This window comes from Trichomycterus rosablanca, chromosome 24 (assembly GCF_030014385.1).
Source record: "Trichomycterus rosablanca isolate fTriRos1 chromosome 24, fTriRos1.hap1, whole genome shotgun sequence".
NCBI lineage: Eukaryota > Metazoa > Chordata > Actinopteri > Siluriformes > Trichomycteridae > Trichomycterus > Trichomycterus rosablanca.
The window spans coordinates 1,302,006-1,322,500 of record NC_086011.1 but is presented as its reverse complement, the minus strand read 5'-3'; the positions used below and the strand labels follow the sequence as shown (position 1 = coordinate 1,322,500).

General features: G+C 41.8%; 2 protein-coding genes across 4 annotated transcripts in view; both read right to left on the bottom strand.

The window, feature by feature from the left end:
- Nucleotides 1-205, bottom strand: part of vgll4b (vestigial-like family member 4b) — a 31,470-nt gene extending 31,265 nt beyond the window's left edge. Inside the window, exon 1 of the mRNA XM_062986967.1 lies at nt 142-205. Coding sequence (XP_062843037.1) covers nt 142-205 — 64 coding nt within the window. The remainder of the gene's footprint in view (nt 1-141) is intronic.
- Nucleotides 206-2,799: 2,594 nt separating this feature from the next.
- Nucleotides 2,800-12,410, bottom strand: tamm41 (TAM41 mitochondrial translocator assembly and maintenance homolog). Of its 3 annotated transcripts, XM_062986926.1 has the most exons (8): nt 12,171-12,408; nt 11,037-11,219; nt 8,461-8,553; nt 7,794-7,944; nt 7,487-7,632; nt 5,236-5,401; nt 4,829-4,891; nt 2,800-4,221 (listed from the first exon to the last, which is right to left on the bottom strand). In XM_062986926.1, exons 1-8 carry the CDS (start codon nt 12,306-12,308, stop codon nt 4,148-4,150), a joined length of 1,014 nt encoding a protein of 337 aa, XP_062842996.1. In that variant the 5' UTR covers nt 12,309-12,408; the 3' UTR covers nt 2,800-4,147. The 3 variants fall into 3 exon arrangements, with proteins under 3 accessions (XP_062842996.1, XP_062842998.1, XP_062842999.1); XM_062986928.1 differs by lacking the exon at nt 8,461-8,553 and having other exon boundaries at nt 12,171-12,394; XM_062986929.1 differs by lacking the exons at nt 2,800-4,221; nt 4,829-4,891 and having other exon boundaries at nt 5,309-5,401; nt 7,477-7,632; nt 12,171-12,410.
- Nucleotides 12,411-20,495: the final 8,085 nt, after the last annotated feature.

Sequence of the window (20,495 nt, the reverse complement as noted above, 5' to 3'; positions counted from 1 at the left end):
ACCTACCTACCAACCTACCTACCTACCTACCGTACCACGGAGAATGTGACGTGAACGTTTCAAGGTTTGCTTTGATGAACGGTGGTAAACGGTCTGAAAAAAGTGGAGAACTTCCGTCCTGAATATAAAAGCCGGACTTACGTTTTTCATCATCAGCGTGCACCAGAGATGCTGCTCGTGACAGAACATCCAAAGGTGTTTCCATCCTCCGAGAGACCCTGCTAAAAATAAAAAACAGGAAGCTTCAGAACCACAGCGTGTGCAGACGGTGTTAAGCTTAAAGCTCTGTGGCTTTTCCTCACAATCCAAAAGAACCACAACTGGGTCATCAAAGGATTACAGAGCTTATACCATAAAGTAAACACCACAAAGGCTCCTGGCTTTGTTCCTCTGAGAAACATTAAAGATTAAATGTAGAACTTCAGCTCAGAATCAAAAGCCACAAAGAAGTGCAAATCATCTAAATTATTTTCTCAGAGTTTTTATGCTCCCGTGGTGGAACTTGTTACTCATCTAAAAACAACCCTGAGTTTTTGGTTCCTAATCTGACTGAAGATCATAACAACACGTCACGATTTAGCCGTCCGTCCTGCCCACAATCTCACGTCCGTCTCGCACATGTTTATCAGACTTTCCTCTTTATGTCACATTCCAGACTCTCTTTAGGATTCCAGGCTCTGCATTTTTCCCAGCATTCCACATTCCTGAAATATCGGCGGTGTTTACACAGGAAAGCATGAGCACCATGGAACACATTTTCTACTCGTTTTAGAAACGAACGACCAGAGGAAACCTGCCGTTTCATTTCTGTAATCTGTGATTATACACTAGAATTATCTACACTAGTAAATCATAGATATATGGATGATCTAAACATATCAGATACACTATATGGCTAAAAGTATTTGGACACCTGACCATGAGCTTGTTGGATGTCCAATTACAAAATTTGTGCCCATTCTGTCAAACAATTACGGCATTTGTATGACTGGACAATGATGTCGGTCAAGAAAGCCTTGAGGCTGAGGTCAGGGCTCGGGAGTTTCTTTATACCGAGCTGTTTTTATAGAGCTTGTTTTTAAAAAATTAGAAGGTGTGTCCCAATACTTTTGTCCATATGTGTTTTACATACCTTAATAAAATATTTAATGTGCCATATTGTTGTACACACCCCCATTTTATGTTTCTACTATACTATTAAAGGTGGAGAATTTAGCAAATAAACAGTAACTGTGTGTTTATATCTGTAACATTTGGCTCCCTGTATATAATTTACTTATTATCACTTAGAACTATCACCAGCGTGTCCAAACTTACATAAGAACAGCATAAATAGATATTTATAATCTGTAAATAATGTGTGCAAATTGTTCTTGAAAAAAAATGCATGAATTTTAGGATTTCTTAATATTTACTGTGTCTGCAAATGCAAATCCACCTGCTGGAAGTCGTCTGAAGGAATCATACTGGAGGAAATCTGATCTGCCAGATGTGTTTACTTGCTTTTCAGTAGCAACAAATACCATGACACACTAAAATTCATGTAGTCTGTTATTAAAATTGTATAATATTGTATTCAATTGGAGAAAATGAAAAACAGGATCAATTTAACTAGCGGTCCTGGATCTTTTGAGCCCACTGTATATTTGTAGGTTTACATTTGTAGAATTTAAAAGACGCTTTTTTTATCCAAAGTGATTTATAATTGTGAATGAATACAATGCAAGCAATTGAGGGTTAAGGGCCTTGCTCAAGGGCCCAGCAGCAGCAACCTGGCAGTGGTGGGTCTTAAACAGGCAACGTTCTGATTATTAGTGAAGTACCTACAACTGCCTATGATACAGAAACAGTTCATATAGTTGGATTTAATCTAGTAAATATAAGTATAAATAACTTTAGGTGTGTTTATATATATTGTACATGTGTTATTGTTTAGAGGTCAGAACATTTAGATTTAGTCCAGATGTGGAGTTTATTCCAGTGTTTTTCTATTTAATCCTACAGAAACGAACAGCACAACCCGAACCTATAATCCCATCTAATCCACTAACTCACCACTTATCAGCGCCACTTTGGAAATCTCTCCAGATATCCAAACAGAGCAGAAAGAGTTCGGACGCGGTGATATTCCACAGCTGCTCCTGAATCCACGCAGATGTAGTGTAAGTGTAGGTGTAGGTGTCGCTCGGACTGCGCGCTGCTGTTCGGTTCGGCGCACACTGACGAAGAATGATCGGAATGAGGGAATTCTGTTCCTGGCAGGTGGCGCAAACACTCGATCCTGATTGGCTGAGAGCAGCTCGATGACATCAGAATATATTATGCGAAAGAAAAGCGGTGACGTCGCCGGCTGTAGTAGCAGCAAGTAGTAAGCAGGGAGTCGATTCAGTGAGTCGAATCTTTTTGATCGGTGCTTCGAAATGGTTTGAATCCTTGACTCACTGAATCGTTTAAATGAGAGTTTGTTTGTTTATAAGGATTATAACGTCATGTTTTACACTTTGGTTCCATTCATGACAGAAACGGAGGTTACTCATTACACAAGATTCATCAGTTCACAAATTCAATATCAAACACAGTCATGGACTGTGTAAGGAAACCCTCACAGACACGGGGAGAACATGCAAACTCCACACAGAAAGGACCCAGAATGCCCCAACTGGGGATCGAACCCAGGACCTTCTTGCTGTGAGGCGGCAGTGCTACCCACCGAGCCATCCCAAATCCATCAGTGTGTGTGTGTGTGTGTGTGTGTGTGACGGTAGGTGTAATGCAAATGAAAACAGCACAAAAGGGAGGAACTGGTTTACCTTGAATTCATATTTATTATTGTTATTATTTGTAGTATATATGCAAATTATCAGACTAATGACAAAACACAGTCTGAAAACTTTACACAAGACAAAAAGCCATGAGACGGAATGCCACCCTGTGTAGGATGTTCCTGCCTTGGGCCCAGTGTTTCCCCAGCAGAACTGGACTCAACAAGACCCTGACCAGGATATTTATTTATTTATATATTTATTAAGATTTTAACCTCATATTTTACACACTTTGGTTCCATTCATGACAGGACAGATAGTTACTGCTCACACAAGATTCACCAGTTCAAGTTTTTAAAATCAAACACAGTCATGGACAATTCTGTATCTCCGGTTCACCTCACTTGCATGTTTTTGGACTGCTGGAGGAAACCGGAGCGCCCGGAGGAAACCCACACAGACACGGGCAACCTGACCAGGACAAAAATATAATCGAATGAAAATAACACCCTCAATTTAAACTACAAACACCAAAACAATATGCAATATTTTTTCTTCTTCTCCCATATTTAGGGGTCACCACTCTGGATCTGGTCCTCATACCAGACTTGGCAAAGTTTTTTTTTTTTTTTTTTTTTTTTAATTTTTACCCCCCTTTTTTAGCGCATCCAATTGTTCAATTAGCATCGTGCTTCCTCTCTGTCTATGCCGAACCCTGCCCTGACGGAGGTGATTGAAGCTAACCCATATCCCCTCCGAAACACGAGCAGCAGCCAGATGCATCTTTGCCACCCACACATTGACGAGTTTGGCGCCACCTAGCGTTGCATGCGGAGAGACACACCCCCTCCCATCTCTGTGTAAGCGCCTCCAATCAGCCGGCAGAGAACGCAATCGCATTCTGACAGAGAGAGACCCACATCCGGTTCTTTGTCCCACCCCCCACATGAGCAACCGGCCAATCGTTGCTCATATAGCCACTCAGCTTCGAACCGGTAAAGCAAGGCTGGATTCGATACCACGCTCTCAGAATCCAGCCCTGGTTGCACTCGCGTTTCTTTTTACCGCTGCACCACCTGAGCGGCCTTGGCAAAGTTTTTAACGAAATAAAACAACAACGGTTTCATGTGTTAACAAGAGTTCAGCTAAAAATGTAACGTGACCCTATTACAGAAGTGTTTACATCATATATTGTTTAATACTGTTGGAATAAATAAAGAAATCATTGTTGACTAGTTCGTGGTGAGGTATTATAAGTATGACACTTAAACAAGTTTTAAAAAATCATATTTTATGAATATTTCATTCCACAAACAACAAAAAAACACAAAAAACTAAGAATAATAGCTCGGTGGACATGACAGAGTGTAAACAGGATGTACAGATCAGGTTTTCCTCCTCCAGCCTTTAAACATCTTCCTCAGCTTCTTAACGCTGTACGAGACCGTCTTCATCAGTCCTTCAGAAACAATCAAATCAGTTATTCACATCAAATAAACGATTTACATCAGACTTAGTCAGCTTAGGATGGTGGATGAAAAGGCCTGGCTGGCAAGCAGCATTCCAATTCATCCCAAAAGGTTGAGAACAGTGCCCTTTGTGCTCAAACTCATTAAATGGAACCATGCTGGGACAGGAAGAGGACCTTCCTCAAACTGTTGCCACAAAGTTTAGAGTAAACGACTAATGATTAGTGATATTATATATCCGTTAGGAAAGGGGGTGTGGCTCAAGTCCGAGAACTCATTAGGCTCATATACGTAGTGCTTAGAAGTGAATGTATATCTTTGCACCATACTTGAATACCTTCATTTCATTCATCAACCGTGTTATCCCGGTCAGGGCACCAGTGGGTCCAGTTTCACCAGGAAACACTGGGCACCAACAGAATTATGTCTGTGTAGACTCCTGGCTGGCTAATAGCACCGTTAAGATTCAAACCCAGATCTCTGAGAAGGTGGGCTAGTGTAATAAGCTGCTGCACCACTCGGCGCCTACTTAAATTCCAAATTTATTACAGATATTTAATTACTATTAATGTCCTATTAATGCATTAAATCTCTCACCTGCTGTGGCGATTCCTTTGGCACTTTGTGTTATGCTGGAGGTTTTCACTATTGATGAGATGCCTTTAAAATAAAGATAAATATTTATAGGGTATTAAACTGGTCATAAAACTCAACATAAAAGCACTGAGAACACCAGGAAGGACGAGAAAGGCTGGGTGAGGTTCCTGCAGGACTCAGCAGCCACATGGCCGTGCCCCGGAAAGCCGGTTTGTCAAGGCAAGACAAAGATACTAATCTTTTATTTCACAGCCCGCTGCAAAAACACTGAACGTTCGTTATTACGCTGTAAACAGTCGTACGTTTGGGCATGAGCAATAGCAGGTTTGGCAAATTTCATCAGGTGGCAGAAACACAGCCTGCTGAACCTTCAGGGTTTTAGGAGATTGGCACTCGGGCATCGGTACCTTGCTGTACGAGCAGGCCACAGTCTGGGTCGTGGGCGAGCTGTAGCAGGATCTCCTCCACGTCCCGGTTCTTCCCCGGAGGATCCACCAGTCGGGTGATGTGCTGCTGCAGAGTCCGGGGGAGAGCCATCAGCTGGGTGAACTGCCCCTCTGGACTCTTATCGACCTGCAGGAGGAACGACAGCAGAACGGCTGAAATCCAGACTCACGTTCTCAGAGCTGTTCGCATTACAACAATCAAACAACATGTTTAAAACCACGAGTGTTAATGTGAAGCTGCTGTACCAGCCTGTCACCAGATTTTGGAACAGTACTGAAACATTAGGACGCAAGAGCACTAGTAACGTCGAGCACTGGGGTTGAGTTATGAGGCCTGGCTCACAGTCAGCATTCCAATTTGGTCATTTCAAGCTCAATCAAGCTCTTTTACTCTTAAAAAAGGAAAAGAAAATGATCCAGGTACTCTGGTTTCCTCTCACTGCCCAAAAATATAGGTGAATTGGAATCCACTGTAAGTCCAAACCATTATTTTTCCTTTACCAATCCTTCGGACTGTCGGACGGTAAAGCGTGACCTCTTACTATAAAAAAAACTTATTTCCACTACTCCAGGGTCCACACCACCACTGCTGACACTTGGCATTGCGCATGGAAAACTTAGGCTTGAACAGTTTTTGTGATTCCAGAGGCAGTCTGGGACTCGGTAGTAAGTCCTATAAACAAGGACAAGTGTTACATGCAAGCACAAGCCATTCAATTTGTGTTTAGAGGACAAATTGGTGACCGTAATGCTTTATGTATGGCACTATTAGCCGTTAAAAAGGCGAAGCTGTTTTGAATAACTCACACTGCATATCATGGAGCTTTGCACTATATAGAATTCAAGTCCTCAGGCAAGGGGGGCGGTTATACAAATTCGATTAAATACAACATACTGAGGAACCTTCTGATACCTTTCATCTGCAGACACAAAGACGTGACCCCTGTGCTTTCATTCTTCTAAACCCAGATGTGTTTGGGCCCAGAGGCACCAGTTACCCGGCTGGCTTTGTCTGCAGCCCTACAGACCATTAAGCATCGCGGTGTGCAAACACACGGCTTTGTCCAGGTAAGAGCGCTCGGCGTAATTATGCTGAGCACCGGACGTGTCCAAACAGCTCTCTCGAGTTCTAAATGAAAGGAAATCTGCCTTGGAGAAGAGTCGCGAGCAGTCTTTTAAAGTCAGCGAGACAGAACCGCTCATGAAAAGCAGTAACGACAGGACACAGCGCTGCTCAGTCATGCTTTTGTCCATGAAAGGAAAGGTAAAAAGAAAAACGAGCTCCTAGATTTGCATAGTCGCAGGGGTGGCCGATATAGCCACACGTATTTATGGTATTTACGTTTTTCTTTATAAATAAGTACGGACGATCTGTTTATTTTGAAAAAATTCTCAGTTTAGAAAACTAGCAAGCAAGACAAGGCTGATTTACATTTACACACACTATATGACCAAAAAGATTTGGACACCTGATCATGAGCAGTATTAAAACAGAGTGACTTCTATGTGATCTTTTCAGCTTTTGTATAGCTGGGCACTGATGTCGGTCAAGAAAGTCTCAACTGATGTTCCGATTCATCCCAGAGCCATTGAGTCAGGCTGAGGTCAGGGCTCCGTGCAGGACACTGGAGTTTCTTGGTTTTTAAACCAGGCTTTACTTCATAGACCTTGCTTTGTGTCATGCTGGAACAGGAAGGGCCTTCCCTAAACTGTTGCTGCAAAGTTGGAAGCATAGAATTTCCTTTATATAACTGATTTAAAAGAATTCAGAAATTAGAAGGCATGTCCTAATACATTTATCCAAAGTGCATGCGATTTATGCTTTAAGTGGCAGTACCGGGACTTGAACCAGCAACCTTCTGATCAATAGTCCAGTACCTTATCTGGTTTCTTCAGAGTCCCTGTTCACCTTTCCTGTTAATTACACGTTCTAATCATTAATGAACAGATTCAGGACATAGGGTTTGTGGTCAGTGGCTCAGTGGTTAAGGTACTGGACTAGTAATTGAAAGGTCGCTGGTTCAAGCCCCACCACTGCCAGGTTGCCACTGTTGGGCCCTTGAGCAAGGCCTCTAACCCCCAACTGCTTAGACAGGATACTGTCACACTACTGTAAGTCGCTTAGTGCTGAAAATGTAAATGTAACTTGAGCGCCTCCTGATGGACAGTGAGTATAGTGCAGGAACTGAAATCTGACCCCACCTGATCTCACCTCTAGTCTCCCCTGCTGTGGTTTGTAAACGGCCTGTGGACATTCCTGCAGAATGTTGTTATATAGGATGCGAAAGTGCTCCATGTTGTCCCTCACAATGTTGGAAACTTTGGATTTGTCCTCGCCGATCACCATCCTGAAATCCCCTAAAACACATCAAAACAAAAAGCACTTAATGTAGTGATTAAACTCATAATAAACATAAAGCATCAGTCACAGGGAATCCTGATCCAACATTTCTCAGCCGTTTTTGCTCATAACGACACTAAATCTGTCAAGGGATTCATAGTTCCAGGGAAACGTTTACCAGCGTAGGAGAGTCCGGCGATGTTGAGGAAGAGTTCCTCCTCAGAGAAGCTCTCCGGCAGCATGAGGAAGGAGGCGGTCACGGCGCTCTTCAGATTCGACACCAGGGCGGCCCTCAGCCTCCCGTTCTCCTTCTGCATCAGAATCCGCACCTCAAAAAACCATCGGGACAAAATAAACATGATGGGACTGAAGAAAGGTGAGACATGTACGTACAAACGTTTCATTTCACATCGCAGCCCTCTGAAACTGTGCACAATTTTACGATTACACACAGAGCAACAAAGTTAAATGAAATAAAATAAATGATGACGTTGCAGTCTAATGCACTAGACCCGGGAGAGTCACAGCGGTGGTAACGACCTGATCGGTCGCTCTACTGACATAATTAGCCTTGTCTGAGGAAGAAACGGCCAAATGCAGAGTCACATCATTGGTCAAGGCCCTGGTATGAGCGATGGAGAAAAATCCGCCACTGACTGGTAAAAAGAAGCGGTCGGTGACTGCAAACGTGCCTGAGGTGGCAGGTGCAATTAAATCAGAGGGGGAAAATAGACATTTTTAACTATAGCTGGTTAAACTGCCAGGTTATAATCATGCAAACTTCAAGTACATTTGTGAATCTATATCAACACAGATGAACAGGATGAGACTTGAGGAGCACTTACAGGTTTGTGCAGTCTGCCTGCTACGTACATGGTTCTCCAGTGCAGCAGGTCGCCCATCAACACGTCCGTACTGATAACGCCGTACTTGATCAGCTGAGAGAAAATGTTCAGAGCTGTTTATTAAGTTCACAACTCTGTTCATCCACTCTGTTCTGGCAGCTCATTAATGTTTCTACATTGTTGCAGACGTACAATCACTGACTGTAGTCCTGCTGTTACTGATAGTCATGGTGTAGGAGGGTAATATACGTACTGGACAGAGCAACACCGGGGCTATGGTTAGTAAACCTTCTCCTCAGTAAACCTCTACTCAATGTACCTATAGAATATACAGTGTATCACAAAAGTGAGTACACCCCTCACATTTCTGCAGATATTTAAGTATATCTTTTCATGGGACAACACTGACAAAATGACACTTTGACACAATGAAAAGTAGTCTGTGTGCAGCTTATATAACAGTGTAAATTTATTCTTCCCTCAAAATAGCTCAATATACAGCCATTAATGTCTAAACCACCGGCAACAAAAGTGAGTACACCCCTTAGTGAAAGTTCCTGAAGTGTCAATATTTTGTGTGGCCACCATTATTTCCCAGAACTGCCTTAACTCTCCTGCGCATGGAGTTTACCAGAGCTTCACAGGTTGCCACTGGAATGCTTTTCCACTCCTCCATGACGACATCACGGAGCTGGCGGATATTTGAGACTTTGCGCTCCTCCACCTTCCGCTTGAGGATGCCCCAAAGATGTTCTATTGGGTTTAGGTCTGGAGACATGCTTGGCCAGTCCATCACCTTTACCCTCAGCCTCTTCAATAAAGCAGTGGTCGTCTTAGAGGTGTGTTTGGGGTCATTATCATGCTGGAACACTGCCCTGCGACCCAGTTTCCGGAGGGAGGGGATCATGCTCTGCTTCAGTATTTCACAGTACATATTGGAGTTCATGTGTCCCTCAATGAAATGTAACTCCCCAACACCTGCTGCACTCATGCAGCCCCAGACCATGGCATTCCCACCACCATGCTTGACTGTAGGCATGACACACTTATCTTTGTACTCCTCACCTGATTGCCGCCACACATGCTTGAGACCATCTGAACCAAACAAATTAATCTTGGTCTCATCAGACCATAGGACATGGTTCCAGTAATCCATGTCCTTTGTTGACATGTCTTCAGCAAACTGTTTGCGGGCTTTCTTGTGTAGAGACTTCTGAAGAGGCTTCCTTCTACGGTGACAGCCATGCAGACCAATTTGATGTAGTGTGCGGCGTATGGTCTGAGCACTGACAGGCTGACCCCCCACCTTTTCAATCTCTGCAGCAATGCTGACAGCACTCCTGCGCCTATCTTTCAAAGACAGCAATTGGATGTGACGCTGAGCACGTGCACTCAGCTCCTTTGGACGACCAACGCGAGGTCTGTTCTGAGTGGACCCTGCTCTTTTAAAACGCTGGATGATCTTGGCCACTGTGCTGCAGCTCAGTTTCAGGGTGTTGGCAATCTTCTTGTAGCCTTGGCCATCTTCATGTAGCGCAACAATTCGTCTTTTAAGATCCTCAGAGAGTTCTTTGCCATGAGGTGCCATGTTGGAACTTTCAGTGACCAGTATGAGAGAGTGTGAGAGCTGTACTACTAAATTGAACACACCTGCTCCCTATGCACACCTGAGACCTAGTAACACTAACAAATCACATGACATTTTGGAGGGAAAATGACAAGCAGTGCTCAATTTGGACATTTAGGGGTGTAGTCTCTTAGGGGTGTACTCACTTTTGTTGCCGGTGGTTTAGACATTAATGGCTGTATATTGAGTTATTTTGAGGGAAGAATAAATTTACACTGTTATATAAGCTGCACACAGACTACTTTTCATTGTGTCAAAGTGTCATTTTGTCAGTGTTGTCCCATGAAAAGATATACTTAAATATCTGCAGAAATGTGAGGGGTGTACTCACTTTTGTGATACACTGTATATACAAAAGTATGTGACCCCACGACCATGAGCTTGTGACTGAACACCAGTCAATCCCCCCTCAGACACAGCCAAGCATGTTTGTATGTCCAGCTGATAGCACAACTGGGTACTCGAACCCTGGATCCCAGCAGTAGTGGGCTAGTGTAATTTACCACGGCACCACCCCACAGCCCTTGCTGCACATTCAATTCCAAAAACATAGAGATCACACATCACCCCCTTGTGGCTATAACAGCCTCCACTTTTTATGGAAGGTGTGTGTCTGTGGGCATTTGTGCCCATACATACAGTAATCCATGTAGCGCATCTGCTCTGTATCGGCTCAGTTATGTTATAGAAATAGAAGAACGGGTGTAATTACTATAAGATGTTTCATTTAATATTCTTTGTTTTAATTTCGGCCACGTTTGGTTTGTGTGGAGTCTCAGCCAGCATTTTCAATAACTAGAATTAGGATTCACATACTTCTGACCATAAATAAACTGGCTTAATCAGAGAACAAAATATTGAAAATCGATCAAGACAGCCCCAAAACTCGAGTTCTGCTGGGTCTGGACACATGAACAAATAAAACCTGCCCATAGAACGACTCACTGACCCTTTCATCCAACGGCACTAGGGTGTTGTAGTACACCCCGGCTCCGTACTCATTCTGGATTCTGGCGATCTGATTCGGTCCCATATATTTCAGAAAAGAGTAGTGCTTTCTGTTTTCTATGAGGTTCATGGTGTGCCATGTAACAGGGTCGTCCACGGCAAAGACGAAGTCCAGCATGTTGCTCTAGAAATAATTATGAAAAGAAATAATCAGTTATTATTAGGATGCTGATGTTTTACAAGTAACCTTGTTTTAACAGTCAAAGCATAAACAAACATAAAAACATTTCTGGTTCTGTGAATACGTTTTGTATTATGAAATAGTATGGACTGGAAATAGTTTTAATGAATACAGAATGGTATTAGAACCCAACTGATGTGTTGGCTGGCTGATATTCAGCAAATGTATGCATTTTTCAGCCAGGCTCTGAGACTGGGCGCAGTTAGTGCCCCCTTTCCATGGCACATTATGTCCTTATGTCTGTGGATGAGCACCCTGTGAGGTGTTCTGACCCTTCGGCATACACACTGGTCACTTTAAAATGCCCTTAGCTTCAGGTGTGAGTGACTACATTCATGAGTCAGTGATTCCCTGCATTGGATATGTCCAAGATGTGCTTTTATGCTCACTGGTGGCAGGGTGGAACCAAACCCACAGCAACCCTGACCAGGACAAAGCAGGTCGTAAAAAATATGAATAATAAATGCTGAAAATGAGAAATAAATAAGCATGAACATGGGTGCAGTTTAGGATGTAATGAGTAGCAAATCAATTGACGGATTAAACTGTACGGATTACTGTTAACACTAACAGTACAGCGAGACAGTCAGTAAATATTGGGGATTATATTTAGCTTGACTGGTCAAAACTCAACAAATCAGAGCTTAAAATGTATGTAAGACTCTTCTTCAGAGATTTAAGCCGCTAGTCAAACTTCTGTCCTGTCACACTGAAAGAAATGTAGAGAATTATTAAGCATGTACGGAACACTGTGAATGATGTTGCCTGATCTTCTGGCAACTGTGTGTGTGTTTAAAAGAGATCAGAGAAAACTAATACGGCACAAAAACATCAAAAATAATGCATATTTAATTGAAAGACACAAGTAATAATAAAACATAACCTATTCCTTACCCTCATCTGACCTTGAGTAGTACCAGCTTGTTTAAATACACCTGATCCATAAGCAAATGCTAAGCTAGTGTCCTGAGGAAACTGAGATAAAATCCTCCTATAAAACACACCGCTGTTCTGCAAAGCTGCAAGCGCCATTATAAATATAAATAGAATTTACAATGTACATCTACATCTCTATTTGCAATAATGTAATGTCAGTCATGGTTTATTGATAAATATGTAATATTGTAGCTAGCATGTGTTAGCATGAAGGCTGTGTTGCTACTGCTGCTGCTTCAGTAACGTTGTTCAGTTTCAGTAGTTCGGTTCAGGATTCATCACTGCCATCTAACGAACTGGAGTGTGGAGTTCAGCTCTCATTCATTCATTCATTCATTTATTTATCCATTCATTCATTCATTAATTTTCACCAACTGCTCCTCCCTGACTAGAGTTCTGGAGGGCTGAAAGGAATCTAGAAACACTGGGTGCCGGGTGGGAAACACACCCTGGACAGGGTGATTTAACTCACATGAAAGATAAGATTCAGATAAGATAAGATCCCTTTATTGATCCCCATGGGGGAAATTCGAGAAATTTAGTGAAATCTCTTTTTCTTAGAGTGGCCAATCTACCTTCTGCATGATTTTAGGTGGTAGGAGGAAGTTTAAGTATCTGTAGGACATTCTTATAGACAAACAAGAAGCAAGAATTGAAATCAAGTCAGGACCCACGTTGTTAACACGACCTGCATTAGTATTTCATTGTCATGTTTTACCACCTCTTTATCCTGGTCAGGGTCGCAGTGGGTCTGGTTTCCAAGGAATCACCAAGTGCAATGCATTAACAATCCACCATGGGGCTACAGCCATGCATCTTCCATCAGACACAACCAATAATGTCTGTATTTAGATGCCCAACTGGCTGGGATTCGAACCCTGGATCCCAGCGTTAGTAGTGGCACTCACTCATTTACTCACATCCACCTAGGGTGACCCTGTTCTGAGAGCAGCCAATTCAACCTCTGCATGATTTTAGGAGCTGGGAGGAACTCGGAGTACCCTGCAAAACAGCAAGAACATGCAAAACTCCTAACAGACAATCACCAGACACGAGGATCAAACCCAAGTCCTCAGTATCCATGATGCCCACATACATTCAGATTCATGTATTTTCACTAAGCACTTAATCCTGGTCACTGCATTTAATGTGGTGATATTGCCTCCTAAGTCCTAATGGTGTGTGAATAATTATAATCATATGGCTGGGGACTTCCCTGTGCCCATATAATCTGGGCTGGTTTGACTGCACCCTTTGCAAATGATATTAAATCATGAAATATGACAAAATGTCGAAGGGTTTTTAAATGATCATAATAATAAATCATTTCTGCAGGACTTGAGATCTTGAGTCTGTTTTCTCTGGTTTGTGCTCTAAATTAATACAATTGAGGTAAATTCGAGAATCGAACTAGATCTGTTAAAAGGTCTAAATGTGATATTTATTTATAAAATGATAAATAAAACTATAGGTGACAGTACTGGAGTTGTTACTGTTATGTGTGGGGGGGGCGGATGCAGAACTGTTCTTCACCACTTGAGGGCACGAACACTTTTAATTAAAAAAATGAAGCTGCAGTTTATTAATCCGTTTATTAATCCATTATTATCATTAGTTGAGAGAATATGTTGGTGTTGAAGTTAATCAGCCTGCATAATTACAGTGTTTTTTATATACAGCCATTTGTTTAAATCGATTTTTAAATGCTGTGGGCTTTATAGACTTATGATCAGTTCTACAGTAACATCACTGTATTCACTACACTGTATGGTTTTCAGGATTATACTGCCTAAATAAACTAGATTTTGAGCAGTTTGTAAAACCCCAAATAAACTATATAAATATATAAATAATTAAACAGAAGCACTGGAATTTCTGTGTATACATCCAGGACATAATTCTGCCCTGCATCCAGGTTGCTGTGTTTCTTGGCTCCAAATCCACCTCTCATATAAATAAAGTGGTTAATAAATATAAAAAAATAAAAACATGATAATTTTCAGCTTTCTGTTACAATTCAGCTTTTTAAAAATATTTTGGATATTCATACCGAATCACACCAAGAAAAAGTGAAGGCACATGTAAGACACCAATCATTTAAAACGACGGCTCGTTTTTGTCAGATCCCTCCTGTAACATCCCACCTGACATGAAATTAATGTTCCATAAAATTAATGGAACGAATTTGAAATATATTGATCTGCAGTGGAGCTGAAGATGGGATTGAGTGAGGAGACTGAATGTGAGTCCTGCACTCTCCATCACCACTACGGTGCAGGAAAGAAGAGAGATGCTCATGCTTTGGAGGCTGTTGCCATGGTGACGTTCTTCTAATCAGTGTTTAGAGTATCGAGAGCTCTACAACCGCAGCACACTTCACACTTACTCCTGCATCCATTCACTGCTGAAACATCACCGAAATACCAACACAACACCACAGTGGCATCACAGAAATACCACCTGTCTTAAGCATTATGGGGGTGGGGGGGCTATTTAGAAAGAGGCAGACACAAGAGAGAACACTGAGTTTTACAGTGATTGAACACTGGAATTAACACCAGGATTTGAGGACTCATGTTGCTGGGCAGCACACATTCTGCTAGCTAAACACCACAGTAACACCACAGTAACATAACAGAAATAATATCAACACAACAGCACAACACAGGCAACACCACAAAAGCATCACAGGAACATAACAGAAACATCACAGGAACACCACAGAAACACCACAGAAACACCACTAAAACACCCCAGGAAACACCACAGAAACACCACAAAAACATCACAGAAACACCACAAAAACATCACAGAAACACCACAAAAACACCACAGAAACACCACAAAAACATCACAGGAACACCACAGAAACACCACTAAAACACCCCAGGAAACACCACAAAAACACCACAGAAACACCACAAAAACACCACAGGAACACCACAAAAACACCACAGGAACACCACAAAAACACCACAGGAACACCACAAAAACACCACAGAAACACCACAAAAACATCACAGGAACACCACAGAAACACCACTAAAACACCCCAGGAAACACCACAAAAACATCACAGAAACACCACAAAAACACCACAGAAACACCACAGAAACACCACAGAAACACCACAAAAACATCACAGGAACACCACAGAAACACCACTAAAACACCCCAGGAAACACCACAAAAACATCACAGGAACACCACAAAAACACCACAGAAACACCACAAAAGCACCACAGAAACACCACTAAAACACCCCAGGAAACACCACAAAAACATCACAGGAACACCACAAAAACACCACAGAAACACCACAAAAACACCACAGGAACACCACAAAAACATCACAGGAACACCACAGAAACACCACAAAAACACCACAGGAACACCACAAAAACACCACAGGAACACGACAAAAACACCACAGGAACACCACAAAAACATCACAGGAACACCACAAAAACACCACAGGAACACCACAAAAACACCACAGGAACACCACAGGAACACCACAAAAACACCACAGAAACACCACAAAAACACCACAGAAACACCACAAAAACATCACAGGAACACCACAAAAACACCACAGGAACACCACAAAAACATCACAGGAACACCACAAAAACACCACAGAAACACCACAAAAACACCACAGGAACACCACAAAAACACCACAGGAACACCACAGGAACACCACAAAAACACCACAGAAAAACCACAAAAACACCACAGAAACACCACAAAAACACCACAGAAACACCACAGGAACACCACTGAAACTCCACAAAAACACCACAAAAACACCACAGAAACACCACAAAAACACCACAGAAACACCACAGGAACACCACTGAAACTCCACAAAAACACCACAAAAACACCACAGAAGCATCACAGAAGCATCACAGGAACACCACAAAAACACCACAGAAACACCACAAAAGAAACGCCACAGAAACATCACAATAAAACCACAAAACACAACAGAAACATCACAGGAGCATCACTAGCATTGCGCTTTGTGCCACTGTGTTGAATACCATGGTAACACTCACACCTTGTTCGTGACAGTTCACACCCCTGAGTGTGTGAGGGACGCAGCGTGCTGTTGTGCTATTTCTGCTCTGTTATTAAAAATTCAGAGCAGGAGAAGGTTGGTAAGTCAGCGTGGCAACAAACATAACACACACTGACGTAACTGCAACGCCATCAACACCAGCGACGCTCTAAACACCGTAAACACTTCTACAGTCAACACCCTTAATCACGAGGGTGTTTGTATAACATCACTCAAATATACAAACACCACAGTGGCATCACAGAAACACCATGAAAACATCATAGAAACATACAAACATCACAGAAACATACCAACACCACTGAAACACCACAGAAACACCACGAAAACACCACACAAATATACAAACATCACAGTGACATCACAAAACACCATGAAAACATCACAGAAACATACCAACACCACTGAAACACCACAGAAACACCACGAAAACATCACACAAATATACAAACATCACAGTGACATCACAAAACACCATGAAAACAACACAGAAACATACCAACACCACTGCAACACCACAGGAACACCACGAAAACATCACACAAATATACAAACACCACAGTGATATCACAAAACACCATGAAAACATCACAGAAACACCACAAAAACACCACACAAATATACAAACACCACAGTGACATCACAGAAACACCACGAAAACATCACACAAATATACAAACACCACAGTGGCATCACAGAAACACCACGAAAACATCACACAAATATACAAACACCACAGTGACATCACAGGAACACCACGAAAACACCACACAAATATACAAACATCACAGTGACATCACAAAACACCATGAAAACATCACAGAAACACCACGAAAACACCACACAAATATACAAACACCACAGTGACATCACAGAAACACCACAAAAACATCACACAAATATACAAACACCACAGTGACATCACAAAACACCATGAAAACATCACAGAAACACCACAAAAACATCACACAAATATACAAACACCACAGTGACATCACAGAAACACCACGAAAACATCACACAAATATACAAACACCACAGTGGCATCACAGAAACACCACGAAAACATCACACAAATATACAAACACCACAGTGACATCACAGGAACGCCACGAAAACACCACACAAATATACAAACATCACAGTGACATCACAAAACATCATGAAAACATCACAGAAACATACCAACACCACTGAAACACCACAGGAACATTACAAAAACACCACACAAATATACAAACACCACAGTGACATCACAAAACACCATGAAAACATCACAGAAACACCACGAAAACACCACACAAATATATAAACACCACAGTGACATCACAGAAACACCACGAAAACACCACACAAATATATAAACATCACAGTGACATCACAGAAACACCACGAAAACATCACACAAATATATAAACACCACAGTGACATCACAGAAACACCACGAAAACATCACACAAATATACAAACACCACAGTGACATCACAGGAACACCACGAAAACACCACACAAATATACAAACACCACAGTGACATCACAGGAACACCACGAAAACACCACACAAATATATAAACATCACAGAAACATACCAACACCACTGAAACACCACAGGAAAACTACAAAAACACCACACAAATATACAAACACCACAGTGACATCACAGAAACACCACGAAAACATCACACAAATATACAAACACCACAGTGACATCACAGGAACACCACGAAAACATCACACAAATATATAAACATCACAGAAACATACCAACACCACTGCAACACCACAGGAACACTACAAAACACCACACAGATATACAAACACCACAGTGACATCACAAAACACCATGAAAACACCACAGAAACATACAAAATACCACCACATCACAGGAACACCACAAAGACACCACACAAATATACAAACACTGCAGTGACATCACAATAACATACATACACCACAGAAACACCACAATAACATCATAGAAGTACCATAACAACACCATGGTAACATCACAATAACATCACAGAAACATCACACAAATATACAAACACCACAGTGACATCACAATAACATACATGCACCACAGGAACACCTCAGTAACATCACAGAAACACCACAGTAACATCATGTCCAGAAGCATGTCTGGGGTGTTTCCTGTCTTGTGTTCAGGGATTCAGACCCACCGTGACCCTGACCAGGATGAAATGGTGGTAAAACAGACACTGAATGAATGAATGAATGAATGTTATTTTAGGTATTAAACACTGTAAATACCCGGACATTTCTCAGCTCGACTGCAGAGTCTCAGACAGAATCTATAAACCTGGTGTAAAATATTAAAACTTAATAATATTTGTAAGATAAATGTTTTCTTTTAAAGGTTTAAATAATGTAAAAGTCGGCGGGATAAAAAATATTACAACGTTTTTATCGCTGCTTTTATTGAGAAAAATGTTTCACTGCTGAAATGTGACACGATCGTTTTTCATGTTACAATCAGCAACCGAAACCAGGCTGAAACTTTTCATCACTGAGTACAAACTCATTCATCACAATATTATAATATAAACGCTTTTCATAACCCGTTAATATTTATTATAATCTCAGCTGTTTGAAATGATTAATACTGAAGTAAAATGTGGTCACATGAGCTTCACTCCTCAAAGGAGCCTTTAATTTTAATTCATTTTAAATTTTTAACCAAAAAACATGCAGGATGTGAACTGACCCCTGTAAACTCCCCTAAATGTGAATGAATGAGTGAGTGAGTGAGTGGGTTGTGATACCCTGCAGTGGACTGGAACCCAACATGTTCAGGTGGCACCAAGTCCATCACAACCCTGACCAGGATAAAGTGTTTAGTACAAATATATAGACAAGTTTAGTTTGCTGGACGTCTCATTAAAATCTCCTTCACCTTTGTAGCAATATTTTGGAGAGTGACTGTGAGAATTTGTGCTCATTTTTGAGAAACAGGTTTTTTTTTTAGGTTGGGCACTGAATCACAGTCAGTGTTCCTATTCATCCCACAGGCTCCTGTAGGCAAATCGAGGTCCGTAAAGACGTGCTTTGGTCCAACCAGAGCAACATTGGGAACATCGACGTCCAGGGTTGTTATTTGTTGGAGGCTTTGCATGAGACACACTATAAAGCCAAAAGTATGTAGACACATTTCATCTTCCTAATTTTTACAGCAGCAGTTTGGGGAAGGCCCTTTCCTGCTCAAGCATGAATGTCCTTCAATCCATAAAGACCATAAATCCAACGGCCTGACCTCAACTTGACCTTTTAATACCTTTGGGGTGCATTTGAACATTGATTGTGAGCCAAGCCTTTTTGACCAGCATCAGCCCCTGAGCTTACAAATACTCCTGGAACTGAATGGGTACAAAATCTCCAGGCAAACCTTACTCAAAATGTGAAGGCTGTTATGAAGTGGGGAAATCTAAGTTACATTCAATGTCCAGCTAACGGTTTTGGAATGGAATGTCTGAAAGGCTCATGGTCGGGTGTCCGTATACTTTTGGCTATACATTGTGTTTTGCAATATGAGAAGAACTGTTGGATCTTATATTTTGACTAGCAGAGAATTGTTGAGGTCAGAACTCCATCATGTTTTTATAAGCCCTGGTTTGCATACATGGGCACAGTTATGTGTCCATATACTTTTGTCCATATAATGTATATAATAATTATAATAATAATAATAATAATAATAATAATATATTAATAAACAGTACAATTGTTTTTATTTAGCTTGAAACGCCTGAAGGTGACACAGCATCGGTGCTCCAGCATCACTGAGTCTCACTTTACCCATGAGAACTGAGGAGGAGGCTGCGAGTACGAGGGACGAAGCGGAAGAACCAGGAAGCCACGCCCAGTTTTCCCTGCGCTCGGCCGCCCGCGGGTCTCCCGTAGGTAAGGCTGAGGAATAAAAGGGGAGAAAACGAGGAGAAGGGGGCGGCTGGAGGGGAGCGCACGTTTTTATATGTGTATTAATCGGAAACTCCTGTTCACGACTGCGGTATAACACTGCTACGTAGGTCGTGACGGATGAGGGGGAGGGGGAGCGAGTGTAAAGAGAGAGAGAAGAAAAAGAGAGAGAGCGCGAGAGAGTGAGAGAGAGGTTGAGGCAGAGCTTTTTGAATTGAATTGAGTGAGAGAGAGAGAGAGAGAGAGAGAGAGAGAGAGAGAGA